Source organism: Gracilinanus agilis, chromosome 4 (assembly GCF_016433145.1).
Source record: "Gracilinanus agilis isolate LMUSP501 chromosome 4, AgileGrace, whole genome shotgun sequence".
NCBI lineage: Eukaryota > Metazoa > Chordata > Mammalia > Didelphimorphia > Didelphidae > Gracilinanus > Gracilinanus agilis.
The window spans coordinates 53232075-53253535 of NC_058133.1; the positions used below are offsets into that span (position 1 = coordinate 53232075).

At 35.6% G+C, this 21461-nt stretch overlaps 1 protein-coding gene across 1 annotated transcript in view; it reads left to right on the forward strand.

Moving 5' to 3' along the window:
• Positions 1–21461, forward strand: part of ADGRL4 (adhesion G protein-coupled receptor L4) — a 143146-nt gene that overhangs the window by 61624 nt on the left and 60061 nt on the right. Inside the window, exon 3 of the mRNA XM_044675800.1 lies at positions 17171–17323. Within this exon, the coding sequence (XP_044531735.1) occupies positions 17171–17323 (153 nt within the window). The remainder of the gene's footprint in view (positions 1–17170; positions 17324–21461) is intronic.

Below are 21461 nucleotides of genomic sequence, written 5' to 3' on the forward strand. Positions count from 1 at the left end.
AATGTTTTCAATAGGAATGGATGCTGTATTTTGTCAAAGGCTTTTTCAGCATCTATTGAGATAATCATGTGATTTTTGTTTGTTAGACTGTTGATATGGTCAATTATGTGGATGGTTTTCCTAATGTTGAACCATCCTTGCATTCCTGGTATAAATCCCACCTGATCATGGTGGATGACCTTCTTAATTATTTGCTGATTAATTAAGATTCTATTCTATTTAAGATTTTTGCATCTATGTTCATTAGGGAGATTGGTCTATAGTTTTCTTTCTCTGTTTTTGGTCTACCTGGCTTTGGAATCAATACCATATTTGTGTCATAAAAGGAATTTGGTAGGATTCCTTCTTTGCTTATCATATCGAATAATTTGTATAGTATTGGGATTAGTTGCTCTTTGAATGTCTGATAGAATTCACTTGTGAATCCATCAGGTCCTGGTGATTTTTTTCTTAGGGAGTTCTTTAATGGCTTGTTCAATTTCTATTTCTGATATGGGATTATTTAAGTGTTCTATTTCTTCTGCTGTTAATCTAGGCAATTTATGTTTTTGTAAATATTCATCCATATCTCCTAAATTGTTATATTTGTTGCCATATAATTGGGCGAAATAGTTCTTAATGATTGCCTTAATTTCCCCTTCATTATAGGTGAGGTCTCCCTTTTCATCTCTAATACTGTCAATTTGGTTTTCTTCTTTCCTTTTTCTTATTAGATTGACTAGTACTTTGTCTATTTTATCTGTTTTTTCAAAGTACCAGCTTCTAGTCTTATTTATTAATTCAATAGTTCTTTTACTTTCGATTTTATTAATTTCTCCCTCAATTTTTAGTGTTTCTAATTTAGTTTTCATCTGGGGGGTTTTAATTTGCTCGCTTTCTAATTTTTTGAGTTGCATGCCCAATTCATTAATCTCTGCCCTCCTTAATTTGTTAATATATGCACTCAAGGATATAAATTTCCCCCTGAGTACTGCCTTGCCTGCATCCCACAGAGTTTGGTAGGATGTCTCATCATTGTCATTCTCTTCAATGAAATTGTTGATTGTTTCTATGATTTCTTCTTTGACAATTTGGTTTTGGAGAATCATATTGTTTAATTTCCAATTGGTTTTTGATTTGCCTGTCCAGGTGCCCTTACTGATTATTATTTTTATCGCATTATGATCTGAGAAGGTTACATTTATTATATCTGCTCTTTTGCATTTGTTTGCCATGATTCTATGCCCTATTACATGGTCAATCTTTGTAAATGTACCATGTGCAGCTGAAAAGAAGGTGTATTCCTTTTTGTCCCTATTTATTTTTCTCCACATATCAATTAAATCTAATTTTTCTAGGACTTCATTCAGCTCTCTTACCTCTTTCTTATTTATTTTTTGGTTTGATTTATCTAGATCTGAAAGAGGAATATTTAGATCTCCCACTATTATGGTTTTACTTTCTATTTCCTTCTTGAGCTCTGCCAGTTTCTCCTTTATGAATTTGGATGCTATGCCACTTGGTGCATATATATTGAGCAGTGTTATTTCCTCATTGTTTATACTGCCTTTAATCAGGATGTAATGACCTTCCCTGTCTTTTTTAATCATATCTATTTTTACTTTGGCTTTGTCAGGGCAATTTTGCTGAATAATTTCTTTAAGTATGGAGTCCAAGTTTCTATTAATTTCTGCCTTTTCTGGAAGACCAATGATTCTCAAGTTGTCTCTTCTAGACTGGTTTTCTTGGTCTGTCACTCTCTCATTGAGATATTTCATGTTTCCTTCTATTTTATCAGTGTTTTGACTTTGTTTTATTTGTTCTTGTTGTCTTGAGAGATCATTGGTTTCTAAATGTTCGATTCTAGCCTTTAAGGACTGGTTTTCAGCTTTAATGTTTTGGTTTTCCTTTTCAATCTGGTCATTTTTGGTCTTCAGTTGACTTGTCTCACTTTCCAAATGCGAAATTCTGCCTTTTAAACTGTTATTTTCTTGCCAGATTTCTTCCATCTTCCTCAGCATTTCATTTTTAAACTCTTCCATAGCTTGTGACCAGCTTTCATTTTTTGGGGGAGGTTTGGATTTTTGTTTTCCCTCCTCTGTTGTCTGGATTTTCTCTGTGTAGAAGTTGTCGAATGTTCCAGAGTTTCTCTTGATAGTCTTTTTCTTCTGGACTTCCTTATTGCTGGCCATTGTTGGCCCTTTTCAGCTTTGTCTTTGCACTCAGGGTCTGCCTGGGCCTTGCAAGCTCCCAGGGGCTTGGGTCTCCTTGTCCTCGGGATCAGGCCTCCTGTAGTTCCCGGTCTGCCCCTCTGCCCGAGGTCCCTTCAGCAGTCTTTGGGGCTGCTTCCACAGCCACGCTCAGGTCTGCACTGGGTCCTCACTGGAGGTCCAAGCCTGGGCTGGAGATCGTTATTCAAGCCTAGGGCACTGCCTTTGCCTGCGCTGATGCTCTTAGGGCCTGCCTTCACCCCCGTGGAAGGTAGTGAAAGTCCCTGGGCTGGAGATCTTTATTCGCACCTGAGGCGATGCCTTCAGCACTTGGGAAAGGCTGTGTTTTAGGGGCCTTTGTCCAGGCCCGAGGCGGTGCCTTCACCCATGTGGACACTCAGGGAAAGTCTGTGAGCATCCCCAGCCACCTGGGGTCCCTCCTCTTGCAGCGCACAGGTACAAGCCCCGGGGCTGCCAGTGATTATCGGGTTGCCCCAGTCCTGTTTTCACACTTGTGCGTTGGGGTTGTGCAAGGTGTGCGGTGTGGGGGGTGGGGGAGGGGCTTCTTCCTCTCGAGTTTTAGTGAGAGCTGTTTCACCCCTTTATAGCGTGGAAATGCCCCGATTCTTCGTACCTTCAATGCTGCGCCCTGTCGTGGGGTTCCTTCCTTCTTCTGGACTCGTTTTTATTTCCCCTTGAGGGATCCTGTATGCTTCGGTCAGAAGAGATCGAGCAGCTGCTCCTTACTCTGCCGCCATCTTACCCGGAAAAGCAATAGATTTTTTTAAAAAACCTTGGATTCTTTATTTTTACTGCCTCAGTTTGGGGTATAAACATTTGTCTTTTCATTGGGGTGTGTGGGCAGATTCGTGTATGGAATTTCCTTCTAAAAGTTAATTATCCAAAAGTGTTGCAACTTGGAATCTTAGAGAGTTGTGTTGGGGCAATAATGGAATCAGAGTTGAAAAAACAATTTGCTCTCAGGTCTTTTGACTCCAAATCCAGCCTTCTTTCAACTATCCCATTCTGCCTCCTCCAATACTTTTTCTTGTTGTTCAGTCATTTCAGTCATGTCTGACTCTTCATGACCTTATATGGGATTTTGTTGGTAAAGATACTGCAGTGATTGGCTGTTTCCTCCTCTGGCTCCTTTAACAGATGCAGAAAACAAATCAAACAGAATTAAGTGACTTGTCCAGGTCACACAGATAACAAATTTTGAACTGAGCGAAATAAATCTTACTGACTCCAAGGCTGGCACTCTATCTACTTCACCATCCAGCTATCCTGCTCTCTAGTCTATTGCTAATGTCTATGATAAAATAATCTTAACATAATTTGTGGATAGAATGCTGGATTCAAATCCTACATGTAACATTTATTAGCTAATTATAAATTATTATTATGTAAATAATTATTACATTATCATGTGAATAATTATCATATAAATAATTATTAATCATTATTATGGGCAAGCCCCTGGCATTCTGTATGTTTCTTCTGTCTTCATCTGCAAAAATGGACATATAATCCGAGGACTACCTGAGTCAGAGTTGCTGTGGGTAAAGTGCTTTGCCAACATTGAACTGCTAAATAAATATAGGGATCATGAAAAGGACTTTGTCTGTGATTTTATTAGCACTGGGAAATTCTCAGATGAGGAAACTTCCTCAAGAAATGTAGGCTGGGATGGTCTTTGCAATTTCTGCCCATAGTTATTTGGAGAATCAAGAGGTTAAATGATATATGTATCAGAGGTGAGATTTGAACCTAGATCTTCCAGGCTTTGAGTCCAACACTAATGTCTTGCATATATAATAAAGAGTTGTGATTATGATGGTGGACTGAATAATTCCTGGATTATTGAAAATAATTTAAATTATATAAATAAATTTAATTTTAATTTAATTGAAAATTGAAAATGTTACACATTTTATAAACAACACAGGAAAAGTAAGCAGTGTATCTTTTGGTCGTTTTGTCAACAGCAGCTCAAGTTCATGTGAAAGTGTGCACGTTTTAGTATTCTAAACCCATATGTAAACACCCAAAGTATATGCAACTACTAAAGAGTCCGATAGAGCCCATCACAAGGAGGCACACTGGAGCTCCCAGGTATCACTGAGCCTTAGTAGTAATATGACTCTTATTCAAAAGAAGCAGGACTCACAGAACCAAGCTGGCAGTTCTGTTACAGGGACAATGTGTGCAAGGCTAATGGCACTTGTCATACTCAGCGGCTTTTAAGTTGTTATGATTGATGTGAAAATTTCCAGTGGCATAACACTCACTGGAGAAAGAGAGAAGAAGCTCATCCCATTTTTAATTAATTTTCCCAGTCTGTAGTCAATAGGTTGGAAAATGGAATACAAGCTAAATGGTTGTTCAGATCCTAGGGTGCCAGTGTCTGATCATACCAGTATAATTCAATCTCATCATAAACAGAATAGAAGTACAATCACACATTAATGGTGATCACCCATCATGCTTCATTAGTATGGTTTGCAGCATCACTCCAAACTACGGCAACCATGCCTGCTTCATTTGGAAAGGTCATTCCAAATCTCATCCTTAATTTGAAAGAAGGAATAAAGACAATGTGAGAAGCAACAGCAATAATGACAACTGAGACTTGTTGGGAGTGTGGAGAGGTGATGTTAGGAATGAGTTATGCTTCAAAAAATTAAAGCAACTTTTAGAGAGGAAAAAGACCTTTCCAACAATGAAAAAAATGGCAAGTCTACATAGGCAGAACTACAGTGATACCCTGTTGATATATCCATGAAATGATATAACCAATTTGTTCTATCACTTCAGTTGAGTCCAATTTTTTATGTCCCATTTGGGGTTTTCTTAGCAAAGATACTGAAGTAGTTTGCCATTTCCATCTCTAATTCATCTTGCAGATAAGGAAACTGGCAGACAGGGTTAAGTGACATACTCAGGGTCACATAGCTAGTAAATGTTGGAGGCTGGATTTTATAATAATAATATATACCTCACAAGGATATTATAAGAGTGAAATGCCATGCAAAATGCTTTGAAAGTCTTATGGTGCCATGAAAATGTTAATTGTCATCATATCTGGGTGCTGCTGTATAGTGAGTTTGTCATATGATGAAACCCTCAGATCTATTTTTGGAGAAAAAAATGTACGATTTATTCCTATTTCTTCATTTTACTGACGAGGTTGATTTTTTCAACCCAAGATAAATATTAAAATTTGTCTCTATTAAATGGTATTAAATTAGATTTGCTCCAGTCTTCTTACAGGTCAAGATATTTTCGAATCTTGATTCTTTTCATTTAATACGTTAGCAATTTATCCCAGCTTTGGGAAACCTGTAGATTTGATTCATATCTCTACATTTATTCAAATTGTTAGGGAAAAAATGTGAAAACAGATCATGAGCTTGCACATATCATCGAAGTGTTTCGCCATCTTCCCACGATCCCTCCAACATTAGTTGTTCCCATTTTTTTGGTCATCTTTGGTTCGATAGTCAATATCAAACAATTAATAATTTCCCTCTGTCCATTCAACCATTTCCTAATTTACCTAATTATAGACTCCATCTCTCTAACTTTTCTATAATCACTATATGATGGACTTGGTTAATGTCTTATTAAAATCTCCATAAACCATATCTACATTCCCTTGGTCTACCATTGGTAGTCTGGTCATAAAAGGAAATGAAATTAACCTGGGGCCATCTGTTCTTTAAAAAACAACTTATCTTCTGTCTTAGAATCAATACTTAGTATCAGTTTCAAGGCAGAAGAGCAGTAGGGGCCAGGCAATTGGGGATAAGTGACTTCTCCAGGATCACACAGCTAGGAAGTATCCGAGGACAAATTTGAACCCATGACCTCCCATCTTCAGGCACTGAGCTACCTAAGTCTGTGCCATCTGTTCTTGAAGAAGTTGTTGAGTATTTACTTTGACTCCATTGTACCCTTTATTATATCTTCCTTAGCTGTAGGCATGTTATATGCTCCTGAGTAGAATGTAAAATCCTTGAGGGCAGGAAATAGACCAATTTGAGGTTTTATAGCCTCAATATCTGGCACAGTATCTGCAAATAGTTATAAATTTTTGTTCCACTTAGATATAAAATGCAATTATTGTCTACCAATCCAACCCCAAATAGAATAACTCCTGGAGGACAATAGTTAACATTTTGACCCTAAGCATGTAACTTCTTAGCTAGCTAAAAATAATTTTTAAAAAGAGAAATTATTTATTCATCCAATGTACTCTGAGAACCTCCTATATCAAAGGTACTGTGCCGAGCACAATGAAAAATACAAGGATGAATGACAGATAACCTTACCCCAATGAGTATATAATCTACTTGATGAAATACCATTTACATACATGGATTTATCAAACAAGGACAAATGTACCAAATTCCATTTCACAGCTTCTAATAGAACTATAGGACTTTGAGAAGAAGGAATGTAAGACAAAGAAATCCATCACGAAAAGGGTTAATGAAACAAGTTGCACATTAGATGAGATTTGACAAGTTAAAGCATTAGCACTTGAAGGAGAGTTAGGATTTTGCTAGGCAGAGATAAGGCAGGAGAATGAGCACATACCAAGCAGAGGGAATGATGAAAGATCCAAGGAACAAAGAAAGGAAAACATTGGGAGTACTCAGGAATATTTTGTAATCCAGTTTGCAGTGGGTACATGGGGGGAGCAGCGGAAATAGTGAAAGGTGAGATACTATTAAAGATTTAACAACCAGCTCTCTGAAAAGGTATGACAAACTTTTCAATTTAATCTGCATGATTACCATTTTCTGCATCATTTTATTAATTCTAGATCATCAATAAATCAAGCCTTGAATTGTAATATTTGCTCATGTCCAAAGTATAAATGGTCATACAGAAAATTTTACAGTTATCTCTCAAGAGCCAATACAAGCTGACATCAGCACATTCTTGATGCCTAATCATGGAAGACCATAAACGTGGGGCTTGTAAAAACTGATAGATGATCTTTGATTTTTTTCTTGAGACAGATCCTATTTTCATTTTTCAAATTTTTTCTTATTAGTTGAATTATGTGTAGCCAGAAGTTTTTCACACATATTAAACATTTCATACTTAATGTCTTAAGTGATACTCTGATTTAAACTTACTTTAAACTTTTTTATCCTAGATCTCTAGCAAAAATTTTACAAAACTGTCTTAAGCATCCAATAGCAAAATCAAATGACTTAAGCTGGAAAACAGAAGACAAAACTGTGAGTGAGGAATTTAAAATTCCATGTTGAAACTACACTACTGCAGCATTCTGCCAGAAACTTAAATATTTGAACCTAAGCACTGAAAAAGTTAGAGATTCTCTGTAATTAGCAATTACATTTTTTCCCTCCAAGACATCATTGTCTATCTCTGTTACTTTAAAATTCAATGAGGACTCCTCACTCAGATAAGCTCTATAGGTTATGGAGAAAAATGAGAAATGAGCTATTAACTAATTAATTCATATAACATGTCTGAGAGGGTGGGAGGTGGAAAAGGAAAGCGACATTAGCTCCAATTTGTAGATAAGGGAGCTAAAAGGTTAAGTGATTGGCTTCAGATCACAAAGTGGGGAGTCAGGGAGTCAATGACTGGGTTTTCTTTCTTTCTATATCTTTCTTTTTCATTTGACTTTTTTTAGCAAGGCACTTAACCTCTCAGTATATTAATTTATTTTTATAAACATATTCAGTTAGGTAATGGAAAGTGGTTCATTACAACTCCTTGACTCTCAGGAAAAGCCTCCTGAGACTTCCATCACTGGCCTGGTTTGCATCCTTTCTCAGTATACCTCTTTTTTCGTATATCACCTCTACAGGAAAAACTCACAAGGGATCCAATTCTCATCTTCCTTCATATTACCCATAAATGATCCGAGTGCACAATTCCTTTTGAAGTCAATTCAAACTTCTCCCAGGATTTTACTGTGAAATAACCTAAATTTAGGAATATATGGAAATAGATATGCAATATATATAGAGAAAAAACTATAGAAAACTTTTTCTAGCAATTTTAATTTTTTTTAAACTCAATTACATGTTTCTCTGTTAACTTACTTTTGGAATATGAACTCTGATCACAGGGCAAGGACATTGTCTTTCTGATTAAATTTTACTTATCTTCAGATAGAGACAAATTCACACTTGGGAACTCAATAAATATTTAAGTAATTGAGTGACTGAATCTATGCCCGATTGGAGTAAAATTATTTTTTTTTCCATTTTATCTGACAGCTTCTGTTCAATTCTGGAACCTTTGGAAAGTTTTCAAATGAAGTAGTCACCTGCTTTCTGTTATAGTTCAGTCATTTAGTGCTTTCAGGTTTCTGAATGATTTGCCCCACAAAATTCGGGGAGGTCATACAAGAACTATTTTCCTCATTGTTCATATGTACCGAATGAGGCTTAGAGACTTGGAACCTCTTCTTTGGGGTCTCTGGACTTTGAAATCAGAGGTCATTTCACTACTTCTCAATAGAAATAGAAGCATATACAGCTAGAGAAATAAGTGTAATGTGTATATATGTGTATTTTTAAATTTAATATATGTAATGCAATATGGTATATATAATATAAATATATAATATACATAATACATATATGGATATATTTATACAATATACTTATGTAGAATGTCCCAAAATCTGTCTGAGACTTTTGGGAAACTGTATATATACAAGAAACTATGGAAATAGGTATATGTAAGTATACCTATGTTTATATATGTACAGAAATAAATGAGACTATATTATAGATTTTAATATATAATAAATAGCTGCATATTTTATATAAGTGCATGTGATATATAGATATATATATTAAATATGAGTCTAAGCTATTAAACATTAAAAACTTAAAACTACACTGAGATTTTAGGGACATTTCACCTATGCATATCCAGCTACAGAAATGCATAAATTTAAGTGCATATTTTCTATATCTAACTACATGTTTATATATAGAGAAGAGAATATATGTACTTTGTATGTTTGATACTTTAAGTAGATATTTATTTTTATAGAAATTAGCATATATTGATATATTTGATCTTTTAGTTCTATAGCATGCTTATTTCAATGTCTCTCTTTTTTTTAAATTTGCATCCTGAGCACTTAGTGTACCTGGTTTAGAATATAGTGCTTAAAAAATACTTTTTATTTTAAAAAAATAGAAAGAAGTATTGTGAAAGTCAAATGAGAAAACACAAATAAAATCATTTTGTCATAATCATATCTAGAATTAGAAGGGATGTTAGAAATCATCCACTCCAACTCTCCTCATTTTACAAGGAAGGGAAATAGACTTAGAGAAAAGAAGTGAATTAATTGTTCCTCATACACATAGTGAATATCAGAGCTGGAATTAGAGCCAAAGACTTTTTACTCTAACTTGATCTCCTCACACTCTGCAGTGTAGTGTATATGTAAACTATTATTCTTGTTATTGCTAGCTAATCCTTTGAATTTTTTTTGCAGATTTATGTTCTTTTGTCATTCTTATAGTACTATACTATTTTTTAAAGTCCTGTTCAGTCCTCTTCAATTCCATCTTCTGCTGACCTCTTTTTGTTTTAAATTTTAATTTGTTGGGGGAATCCCTGTACTTCTCCCAAAGCAAAAGTACCATCATCATCCCACTAAAATTCTTTTTTCATCCAAATTATAATAATTTGGGTTTGAGAGATTAGAATTTCATTCTCAAAAGGATCTATTCTATCCCTTTTGATCCAACTTAACCTTTATTATACTAAACGAGGGAATCCTACACTATTTCTCTAAACATTTTAGAATCTGATGTCTCCAAGTAAATGTCAATTTTTAGTTAAATAACTGCAATCAAATGGACAGACAAATTCCTTTAATACAAAGCTTGAGCATTATTTACAGCAAAGTGAATTGCATATTATGTACTTTTCATTGTACATCTTGAATTTAGAAAAACAGTTGCCATCTCCACTATGTCAGTAATAGATAGTTGTTTTCTCTTTCAAAAACTGGCAAATGTTTGTTTATAAAAATTGGCTTTGATTAGAATGTTTTGTATTTTTTAAAAATTCTCATTATTCCAGATGTAACTTGAGAAGTAAAGTATACATAATTTTAAGATATTCTAATAAATTTTATCCAAGTTAATAAAATTAGTCTACTGATTTCATAAATGATTACATTATTGAGTAAATTATTTTCATATTTATTTAAATAAATGTATCCATGCATAATAAAATAGGAGGTGCTAATTGAAACTGAATTATAATAAAATAATCATTGTGTTTTCAAATATTTAACATAATCCAATTTTAATTCACACTTAGAATAAAAATGACCTTTTCCTTTTTCCTACTGCTCCCCTTTCCCTACCAAAACTTAAAAATAAAAAGAATATACATGTAGAAACACTTTGGATGTCGTGTTGAACATAAATTTTCTTTGATTGAATGATTAGTTATTCTTTAATTCTTCCCACATTGATATTTGATGGTTATAAATTGCATATGAAATTTACATTTTGAAATCTGACTAACTCTTTATAGAATTAGAAATTAATGAGGAATGGCAGTTTAAATAAGATGGATTTCCTTGTATTTAACCATTTGTGTTTTTAAAGGTATAATCATTTGTTATTCCATTTTAAATATCTCACCACCACACTATGATCTAATATTAAATTAGGAAATTTAGCTTTTATATGTCCCCCTTTTGTCTTGATTTCCGTGAAAAATTTTGCATTTGGGTTAATAGCATGAATTCTAGCTTTAAAATGAATTAAGATTTCATTCAGAAGCAAAGCTGTATTAATTGTTGAACACAGTTCCTCAAGACAGAAGCTTGATCATATTCTTGGAATACTCGGGATAGGAAAAAGAGAAAAAGAAAGAGAGGAAGGCAGGGAATGAAGGAACGAAGAGAAGATGGGAGGGAGGGAGGGAGGGAGGAAAGAAGAACGGAAGGAAAGAAGAAAGGAAGGAAGGAAGGAATCAAGGAAGGAAGGAAGGAAGGATGGAAGGAAGGAAGGAAGGAAGGAAGGAAGGAAGGAAGGAAAGAAGGCATTAAGTTTCAGTGAAACTTGCCTGCTCTCTCAATACTGATCATCTTAGTTAATTCACTTTCTCCAGACCAAGCTGCAACAAAATTATTCTTTGAACCACTGACCAGGTCTAGGATGCATATGGAAATATATCAGAAGATAAAATTTAGGTAGAAGATAAGGGAAAATTTTCATTCACCTAGTCCCTGATCTGTCAATTGATTTTTACTGGGTTGCTACAAATAACTACCAAAGTAATAAATCATATGTTTCAATTCTATCAATCGATAAGCATTTATCAAACACCTATTGTGGCCACGTCCTCAAGAAGATTACATTCTATCGAGACAACCAAAATGCAAATATATTCATATTTATAAAATATTTACTTGGGTAATTTTGAAAGGTAGCAGCTCTAGAAGAAAGAATGAGGAATGATCTCAAAGCTAAGCTAGTAATTTATCTGGAATTTGAAGGAAACAAGGGAAACATGGGGAAGGGGAGAGTACATTTTAGGAATGGAGGACAGCCTATATGATGACACAGAGAATGGAAATGACATGCCAAATGCCAGGAATAACAAAGGACAGTTTGGCTGGATCATAGAGAATGTGGAAGATCACAGATTTAGAGCTGGAAGGGTTCTTAGAGGCCATTAAGCCCAACCTTCTGATTTTACAGATGAAGAAACCAAGAGTAAAGTTGAATAACTTGCCAGGAGTCACAAAGCTAGGAGATATCTGAACTAGGATTAAAACCTAAGTTCCTGACTGGCAAGGTCCCCCATTGTCTCCACTACTCCATGCTCCTTCTAGGGTCTGTTCTTCTTTCTAACAGTGTCTAAAGTCCTTCCCTGACATTTCATTATTTGATGGAAGTAGTTCGGGGCTCTCATGGTTATGCCAGTGGAAAGTAAGCTTTGGTTAATCCTACCAAGATACAAAGGCTTTCAGAAGAGCCCTGGGTACAGGATGTCATCCAAAGACCAGCTTAGCTGAATTTAGAAAGACAACACACCAGACATTTCCTACAACTCAAGAAATCATCTATTAAGGGATAGTGGAATGTTCTCAAACTGCTTTGGTAGAGGTTTAAATTGGAGATCTAGCTCAGTTCCTTGCACTTTAAAAAATACTTAAGTATTTTTAAAAGGAAGAATGCTACTTTCAATTTATAGCACAGACATTTTTTTCTGGGGAGCAATGGGCAAAGTAACACTAAGATTTAATTCATTATAACAAACATTTCTTAGCCCAGGAACTAGTTGAAGCATACTGGATTTGGAGTCAGGAAGATCTGAGTGCAAAATATGACTCAGATATATACCAGCTGTGTAACCCTAAATGAATCACTTAACCTCATTCAGCCACAGTTTCCTCATCTGTAAAATGGGGGTAATAATAGCACCTGATTCAAGGTTGTTGTGATGATCAAAGGAGATAAGCTACATATAGTGTTTTGCAAACTTTAGTTACCTAAATGTTAGCCTTAATTATAATGTCATGCTAGGCACTGGGGATACAAATATAGAAAATATGCACCCCTCTGCTTTTAAGGAGCTTAAATTCTGCTGGAGAATAAAACCAGTTCCCAAATGAGCATGAGATGACATGAAATGTGAAGAGGGCAAAGGAGAAATCCATTCAAAATATTCCAGAAATGTTGGAGAAGTAGAGAGGACATTTTTATCTGGATGGAGAGAAGAGAAGAATTAGAGGAGGGACCAAGAAAATAATAGGCAATGAGGTCCTGACCTAACATAGAAACTGACAGCCCCAACTGGGCAACGTTGACAAGTCAAAAGCTACCTTCAGGGTGAGGACTGGGGTGAGAATGAATCCAATAGAAGTAGTGACATACTTGATAACACTAGATTAATTACTGCCTTTCATTAATTCCTACATTAACACCGATAATACTAATGGGAACCAACTCCAGTCTCTGTTTTCCTTCTCAGTCTGAATTGACAGGGCTGGTTCTAAAGAATAGTAAGGAAAGACTTTAAATTTCTAGATAAATACACTTTCAAAATATTATAACTAATAGGAACAGAAAATCTTCCAGGTCTACATACAATTGTCTGAGGATAATGTCAGTTGCTGTCATTATAGTTTATGTAATGCTCATCTTATTAGGACATCGCCAGATGTTCTCTCCTCTTCTGCATTCACGGTAGATGACTTTATCTTCTCCTAAAATTAGAAGTTCACCTTTAGGTCTTCTACCTTCTTCTCTCCATATCTTATAGCTTTTCAATCTCTTCGCTGACTCGGTTCTCTTTCCCATCCATCTAAAAGGAAAATGTAGTCCTAACCTTTGCTAAGAGTAATTTCTCAATCTTGAAATAGTATTATTCTTATCTGTGTACATAATATAACATCCCTACACACCAGAATATAAGCCACTACAGAAGCTGTGATACAGATGTGAAGTATTTGCTTTTAGTCACATCCCTTTCAAATCCTCCCAGTTTTCCTCGGTGTTACTTTGTAAGTAAGGCAGTTAAGTAGTTCAATGGATAGAGCTCCAGATCTGGAGTCAGGAAGATCTGAGTTCAAATCTAGTCTCAGACACTTAGTAATCCTGATATTCTGGGAAAGTCATTTAACCTTATTTGCCTTGGTTTCCTCATCTATAAAATGAGCTGGAGAAGGAAACAGCCAACCACTCCAGTATCTTTGCCACATAGAGATACAAAGAGTCAGACATGACTAAACAAATACAACAACTTTATGAGTCCTTCAGAGCACAGAATATCTTTTGTCTTTATATCCCCAGTGTCTGGTACATAGTAAATGTTTTGTGTTTTCTGTCTGTCCCTTTTCCATCCTATGTCTACAAACATACTTGCCACTGGCCCACCCCCTCAAGATTTCAAGAGCTGCTGCTTTCATTTCTGTCTATGCATCTTTCACCAGTACAGATTATAAGTCGTAAATGTGTGTACATTATGTGTATAGGTGCATTTAAGCTCTGCAGGACCACATATTTAAGGACAAAAGGAACCATAGCTAATAAGTGGCAGAACCAATATTGAATCATGAATCCTATGACTCTTAGATTCCATTCCCCTTTTTATACCTCCATTCAGCCAGTCTAATCTTAAAAAGACCCTTTCTTTGAGTCTTCTATGTCACCAAGTTAGTTTCTAATTTATCTTTTCCATTTCAGCACCAAATTTATTGAAAAGTACTTCACGTGCAATACGTGTTTTCTTACAACCCACTCACATCAACCCCTTGCCATCTATATTTCTTTCTTACCACTCTATGAAACCAAATGAATAAATCAAAAAATGTTCCTTTCACACATAGTATATGTGCCAAAAATCTCAAAATAGAACATAAAAATGAAAATAGTTCTTGCTCTCAAGGATCTTACAATCTACTAGAAGAAGATAAAAAATATAGGAAAGTTATGTCCAGAGACTAGTCATTAGTTTTGTAAAGTTACCGGGATAATGAGAGGTGTCATACGGGAATAGATTGGCATGACTTTTCTAGAATAAGTGACAATGTTAGTTTGATTAGGGATGCAGAAATGGAAATAGGAAGAGGGGATGAAGGGTACAAACTAGAGCGGCAATAAACCAATTGAGGGAAAGAGGCCTGAGAGTAAAAATAAGTAAATATAATGAATGGCTAGAGCCAACTTAGATGTAGAGGGAACACATGCCATATTTACCAGTCAATACAGAGAAGCTTCAAGGTGGGAGAACAAGAAATAGAATAAGTCTCCAAGAATATAATCTCTCCTCTAAGAACTAAGGTCACTGGAAAGAAAATTGTTCTCTCAAGTGTTATCGATGACCTCTTTATTGCTAAATCTGATGACAGTTTCTCTCTCTTTGATCTCTAACTCATTAGATAAGAATTTTTGTCACTTAAAGACATTGTACCCTTTGGGTTCGATTCCTTCCTTGTGGACTATTGTCCTTTGTCCCTTTGCTGGCTTGGTCCCTTACCTGGTCCCTGAAGCCAGATATTTCCCAGGATTCTGTCATTTGCTTTCTTCTTTTTTTCTCCCTTGGAATCTAATTTGTCCTTACAGCTCCAACAATCCCCTCCACCAAAAAGATATTCAAATTTGTCTGTCTAACCCTGATTTCCTTCTTGAGCTTTTAACCCCTTTTCACTATCTACCTGTGATCTCTACTTGGATGTCCTGGTGGAAGTTCCACAAGTCCAAAACAGAAGCTTTCATCACTCTCCTTAAAGTGACTCTTCTTCTAACTTTACTGTTTTTTTGGTTAGTGACACTAGCATTTCCCATTCAACCATGCTTGGAAACCTGAGCCTTGCCTTTAACTCTCCCTCATCTTTCTCATTCTTAATCAACCAACCCACAAGCATTTTTTAAGCTTTGACAAAGATACAAAGAAAAACAATTAATCATCATTGACCAAAGGATCTTACAATGTTTTGAGGAGAGAGCATATATAGACATATAAATATGTACAAAATATAGACAAATGAAATACAAGATAATTTCAGTGAACAAGGGAGGCACCAGCAGGCTTGGGAAAGGCCACATGTATGGAATAAAATTTGAGTTGAGCTTGAAAGGAAACCAAAGATTCTAAGAAGCAAAGGAAAAGGAAGACATTCATTCCAGGTATAGGGTACCATCTGTGTAAAGACACAGAGTCAGGGATTGGAATGTTTTAGGTAAGGAATGATCTTTATATTGTTTAACCAGTAGCAAACAATTTTTAAATCCTTACTATCTGCCTTAGGATGGATATTAGTTCCAAGGCAGAAGAGCAGTAAGGACCAGGCAATTAGGGTCAAGTGACTTGTCCAGGGACACAAAAGTGTCTGAGGTTGGATTTGAACCCAGGATCTCACATCTCTAGGATTGGCTTTCTAACCACTGAGCCAGCTACCTGCTCCAATAGCAAATAAAATGATTACTGTCTTTATAGAGTCTGAGATTTGGTAATGTTATTCTTAAATTTGGCTTCATTTTCCTTATAATTCTGAAAATTCTTATAGGATCAGAGATTTAGAGCTAGAAGAAACATAATGGTGATCAATTATTTTCCTTTCATTCTACAAATGAGAAACAAAGGTTCAGAGAGGTTCATTATCCAAGGTCACATACATAGGAAATTTCTGAGTCAGGATTTCTTCCTTCAGTAATTCTACAAGTATTTTCTCTAGTTGATTATAGTATTACATTTGTAGGTAACATGACTATCTGATTGCTTTGGTACTAAATCTATAAATTAATTTAGGTGGTATTGCTATATTTATTAAATTGGTACAGTAGCTATTTATGGTTGTATTGCTTACCCTTTCTCAGCCTCTATTTCTTTATCTGTAAAATAGGGATAAAATTAGCATCTACTCAGAGTAGTTGTGAAGATCAAATAAATTAATACATATAAAGATCTTTGTGAACTCTAAAGATCTATGCAAATGCTAGCTATCACAACAGAATTATTAGCCTTGAACAACTTCCTCTCCTTATTTGAACCCTACTTTTTCCATTAATAAAGTATGCATTTTCGTTGCACTTCTATAAATCTCATATATGTCCTGATGAGTTAACTCCAAGATAATTCATACATTTGATAGATAGTTAAACTTAATAGAATTTTTCTTATTGCTTGTTGCGGTGGTTTCATTAAGGTTGAATAAATTCCTGCTTACTTTTGAGTATTTCATTTTTATTCTGCCACCATACAAAAGTTATTAATTGTTTAATTTTATTTCTTCAGAATTCTCTTGGGTTTTCTATGTATCCATTGCATTACCTGCTAAAAGTGATAATTTTCTCTGCTTTTTATTCTACATTTCTAGCTATTTAAATCATCAAATTAAGATGCTGCAAAATAATAGAGTATACTTTTAATTATATTCAAATAATATATTTTCAGGAATTAAAAATAACATGGCTTTTCAATTGATATTTTTCCAGATGATAATGAGTGTGAAAACTCTACGCAGCCTTGTGGTGAGAATGCTAACTGCACTAATACAGAGGGGAGTTATTTCTGCATGTGTGCGCCTGGCTTTACATCCAGCAGTTCCCAAAACAAGTTTGTAACTAATGATGGAACCATTTGTATAGGTGAGTTGTTCTTAAAATTCTGAATCATTTCATGTGACTCTCTTACTTATGAGATAGATTAACTTGATAGCTATGGAGGGAGATCTTCCTAATGCCTACTTGTAAGCCACATTATAGAATTTTCTATGTAGGTATGTTTCACAAAATTTCTAAGCTGCAAAGGATATTGGTAGCCACCTAGTTGAACCTGAAAAAATAGCTCTGACAGCAGTAGCTCTTTACCTTTTAAGGAGTCATGGGCCAGTTTGTTAGTCCAAGTGTTTGGACCCTTTCTCAGAAAATAATGTTCTTTCAATTCATAAAAAAAAAAAAATAGGATGCATTCAAAAGGAAATCAATTACACTAAAATACAATTAGATTTAAGAAAAACAAGTTCATGAACCCCAGGCTAACAAATTCTGAAAGAACATACACAAATGCCTATCTAGCCACTAGATTTTAACAACCTACTATGTTCAAGGAACTGTCCTAAGCACTTTACAAATATCTGATTGGGAAAAGATGGAAATGTATCACTAGAAGCTAATACAGGTAGCTGGAAAAAAGATTTGGTTGACTAGTTGGACTCAAATGAGTGATCATTAACAACTTAATGTCATGTCAAGAGCTCCCCAGTGAAGTGCCCTGGGAATCTCTATCTTGCCCTGCATTTTTAAATATTTTTATCTATGATTTATATTAAGGCAAATATGGCATGCCCATCCAATTTGCAGATAAGACAAAGCTTGGAAGGTGAGCATTTAATATCCAGTATAACAGAGGCAAAATCCCAAAGGATGTTGTCAGCTAGAGAATACAGGGATGAAAGAGATAAATGTATACTATACACTTGGGTTCAAAAAAATCAATTTTACTGGTGTAAGGTTCAAGAATAATGGTTAAAGGGGGCAGCTGGGTAGCTCAGTGGATTGAGAGCCAGGCCTAGAGACAGGAGGTCCTAGGTTCAAACCCGGCCTCAGCCACTTCCCAGCTGTGTGACCCTGGGCAAGTCACTTGACCCCCATTGCCCACCCTTACCAATCTTCCACCTATGAGACAATACACTGAAGTACAAGGGTAAAAAAAAAAGAATAATGGTTAAAGAGAAGTTTATCCAAAAAAGATTTGGAGACTTTTGTGTGTGGAAAATTGTTAGTTGAATATGAGTCATCAGTATGATGTGGAAACCAATGAAAGCTAATGTGATCTTGGATTGCATTAAAAGAGACACGACTTCTATGAAGAAAGATTCACAGTGATAGTTTGATAAATAGAGAAAGAAAAAGAGCTGAGAGAGAGACAGAGAGACACAGAGAGAGAGAGTGAGAGACAGAGAGACAAAGACAGAGACAGAGACAGAAAGAGATGGAGAGACAGAGAGACAGAGAGAATCATTATTAATTAATCACCCTAAACCAGGCATTGGGATAAGAAAGGAAGGAAACAAATACTAACTAAGCACCTACTATGTGCAAGATCTTGTGCTAAGTGCATTACAAATATCATCTTCTTTGCTATTTACAACAACTTAGAGAGGTAGGTGCTTTCCTATCATTACCCTTATTTTATAGTTGAGGAAACTGAGGCAAACAGAGACTAAGTGACTTGCCTTTGGTGCCACAACTAGTGCTTGAGGATGTATTTAAACTCATCTCTTGCTGAATCCATACCCAATGTTCTATCTACTTTGATACATCACTGCCTAAGTACTGGGGATACAAATACAAGCGTAAAGAAACATAATACTTATCTTCAAGGAACCTATGTTCTAGAGGAGGCAGACAACACATAAAAGTGAATGTCAGGGCAGGTTAGGTGGCTCAATGAAAAAAGAGTCAGGTTTAGGGATAGGAGGTCCTGAGTTCAAATCTAACCTCCTCGCTGTATGACACTTGGCAAGTCATTTAACCCCAATCCTAGCCCATACCATTCTTCTTCCTTGGAACTGATACCGAGTATTGATTCTAAGGCAGAGGTGAAGATTTAAAGGGTGGGCTGGAAAGATAGAGAAGTCTGGAGAATCAGGAAAGGAACCAAGACAAGAATGAGCATGATTGGTTTGGACACTTCCTCAAATGGAAGGTATGAAGGTAGGTGGAACTCACTAGTCAGAGGGTAGAAACAGGGGGTATGCTGGTAAATGTTTAACAACCATCCCTTGAGGAGAAATAGCACTACAAACTTCTAATTTTTATTTTCATTAACATTTTCTTCATCACTTTCTCAAGTCTAGACCATTAAGAAAGAATAAATAAGGCCCTGATTTGTATCATTTGCCAGTTTCTGAGGTGTAATTGTTCACACTACAGTTTTAACAATCAGCTTTCTTGAGCTAACTCAAGATGGCTCCAACACAGCCCTGTGTATAGCCATTTTCCAGGGTGAGAAGATGGCTAGAGAAAGATAGAGATGTCAACAGTATGGAATAGACCCAGAGTGACTAATATGCCCTGGTCAGACCATATCTGGATTTTTCATTTGTTTTGTTCAATTTTTTTCACTTCTAGGTGCCACGTTTTAGTGAAGAGATTAATAAACCAGAGTGTCTAGAAGATGACAACCAGGATGACAATTATACTTGAGTCCATGTCATACAAAGATTGGTTGAAGGAACTGGTAATATTAGAGAGGAGTCAAGCAGGGCCTGATAATTGTTACTTTTAAATATTCAAAAGGGTACCATGAGGAAGAAGCATATTAGTTATTCCATCTGGCCCCATAGGACAAATCAAGAGCAATGATAAAAGTCAAAACTCAAATCTAATTTAGTCTTGATGTCAAAGCAAACTTCCTTACAATTAGAACTATCCAAAAGTAAATCTACTTTGTTGGAGACTATAATGGGGAGACAGTATAAAGACTTCTTAAGTATGTTATCATGGGGATTTCACTGGAGTATGGGTTAGACAAGATGGCAGCTGAAGTCTCTTATAATACTTAAAATCTGTGATTACACAACAGTTCTTCCAAAACTCGAGGGTACCTATCATGCCCCCTCCCCAATCAATCTTCTCCAGAATAAGTATCTCCAGTTTCTTTAAAAGATCCTCATATCTAATTCCTTTGAATATTGGTTTTTCCAATGACTTTAGGAGTAGAAAGAATTTATGCTGTGAAAACCAAATCAAATAATATACAGAGAAAATAATTTTAGAAAGCTCACAGGTCTAGTGGCCTAGGGTGCAGTTGCAACAAATTGAATAAATATTAAATTTGAAAAATTGATCTGTTATGCCTAAGAAACAAAATATATTCTGGTCACAAGTTGTTGTTCGTGTTCTGAGTTTGGGACATTTGTATTCAGATGTTGGCCCCAGTGGGTCCTGAAAAATATTCAGTTTCAATTTCTGTGTGGCAGATTCTCCCTTTGCTTTTGCGACGAGCTTGTTGTTAAGTGACATTCCTATGGAATATGCATGACCCCATGGTACTGTTTAGAAAGTTAGTGCCGGTTCAAGAAGATATCTTCTGAAAATATTTGATTTCCTCTGAATAAGATAAATTCATTTCCTATGCCAATGGAAGATTATTCCAAACTTGTGTTTATAATAAACAGACTATCTGGAGGACATTGAAAATGTTCTTACACTGTAATTTGTTCGTTTACTGAAAATCAACAACTGAATTCACTAGGGGCTAGAGGTTTGAATTGGATTCTGATAGGGGAGGGAGATAGTCGGGCGTCTTAACAGGCAGAGTTTTTAGAATCAAATTCCCTGGTGACTCTAATCCTTTGACCTTTAAAATTAACTTTCCTTCGGAACTTGAGAAGTTGTCATCAATCAATTTACCACCACTTAGCAGTCCACAAAGTACTCAATGGTAAATAATGTAGAATAATAGAATGCCAGAACTGGAAAGAATCTTAGAGTTCATTTACTCTGTTCTCCTTACTTTACTGATGAAAGAAACTGAGACTCAGAGATGTTAGCTTGTCCTACAGCCATTCAGCAAACCAATGGAAGAGCCACATCTAGCACCTGAAAAACGATAATGGAGAAACAGTTATCTCTTGTCTAGCACAATCAATCCACTTATTAAATGCCCATTATATGCCAAGAAAATAAGGAATTTAATAAGCCATCTCTGAAAAGAAGTACAATTTTTGGTTCTGCCCATTATGACATCTCTGAGCCTTATACTAGGGTAACAATTTCT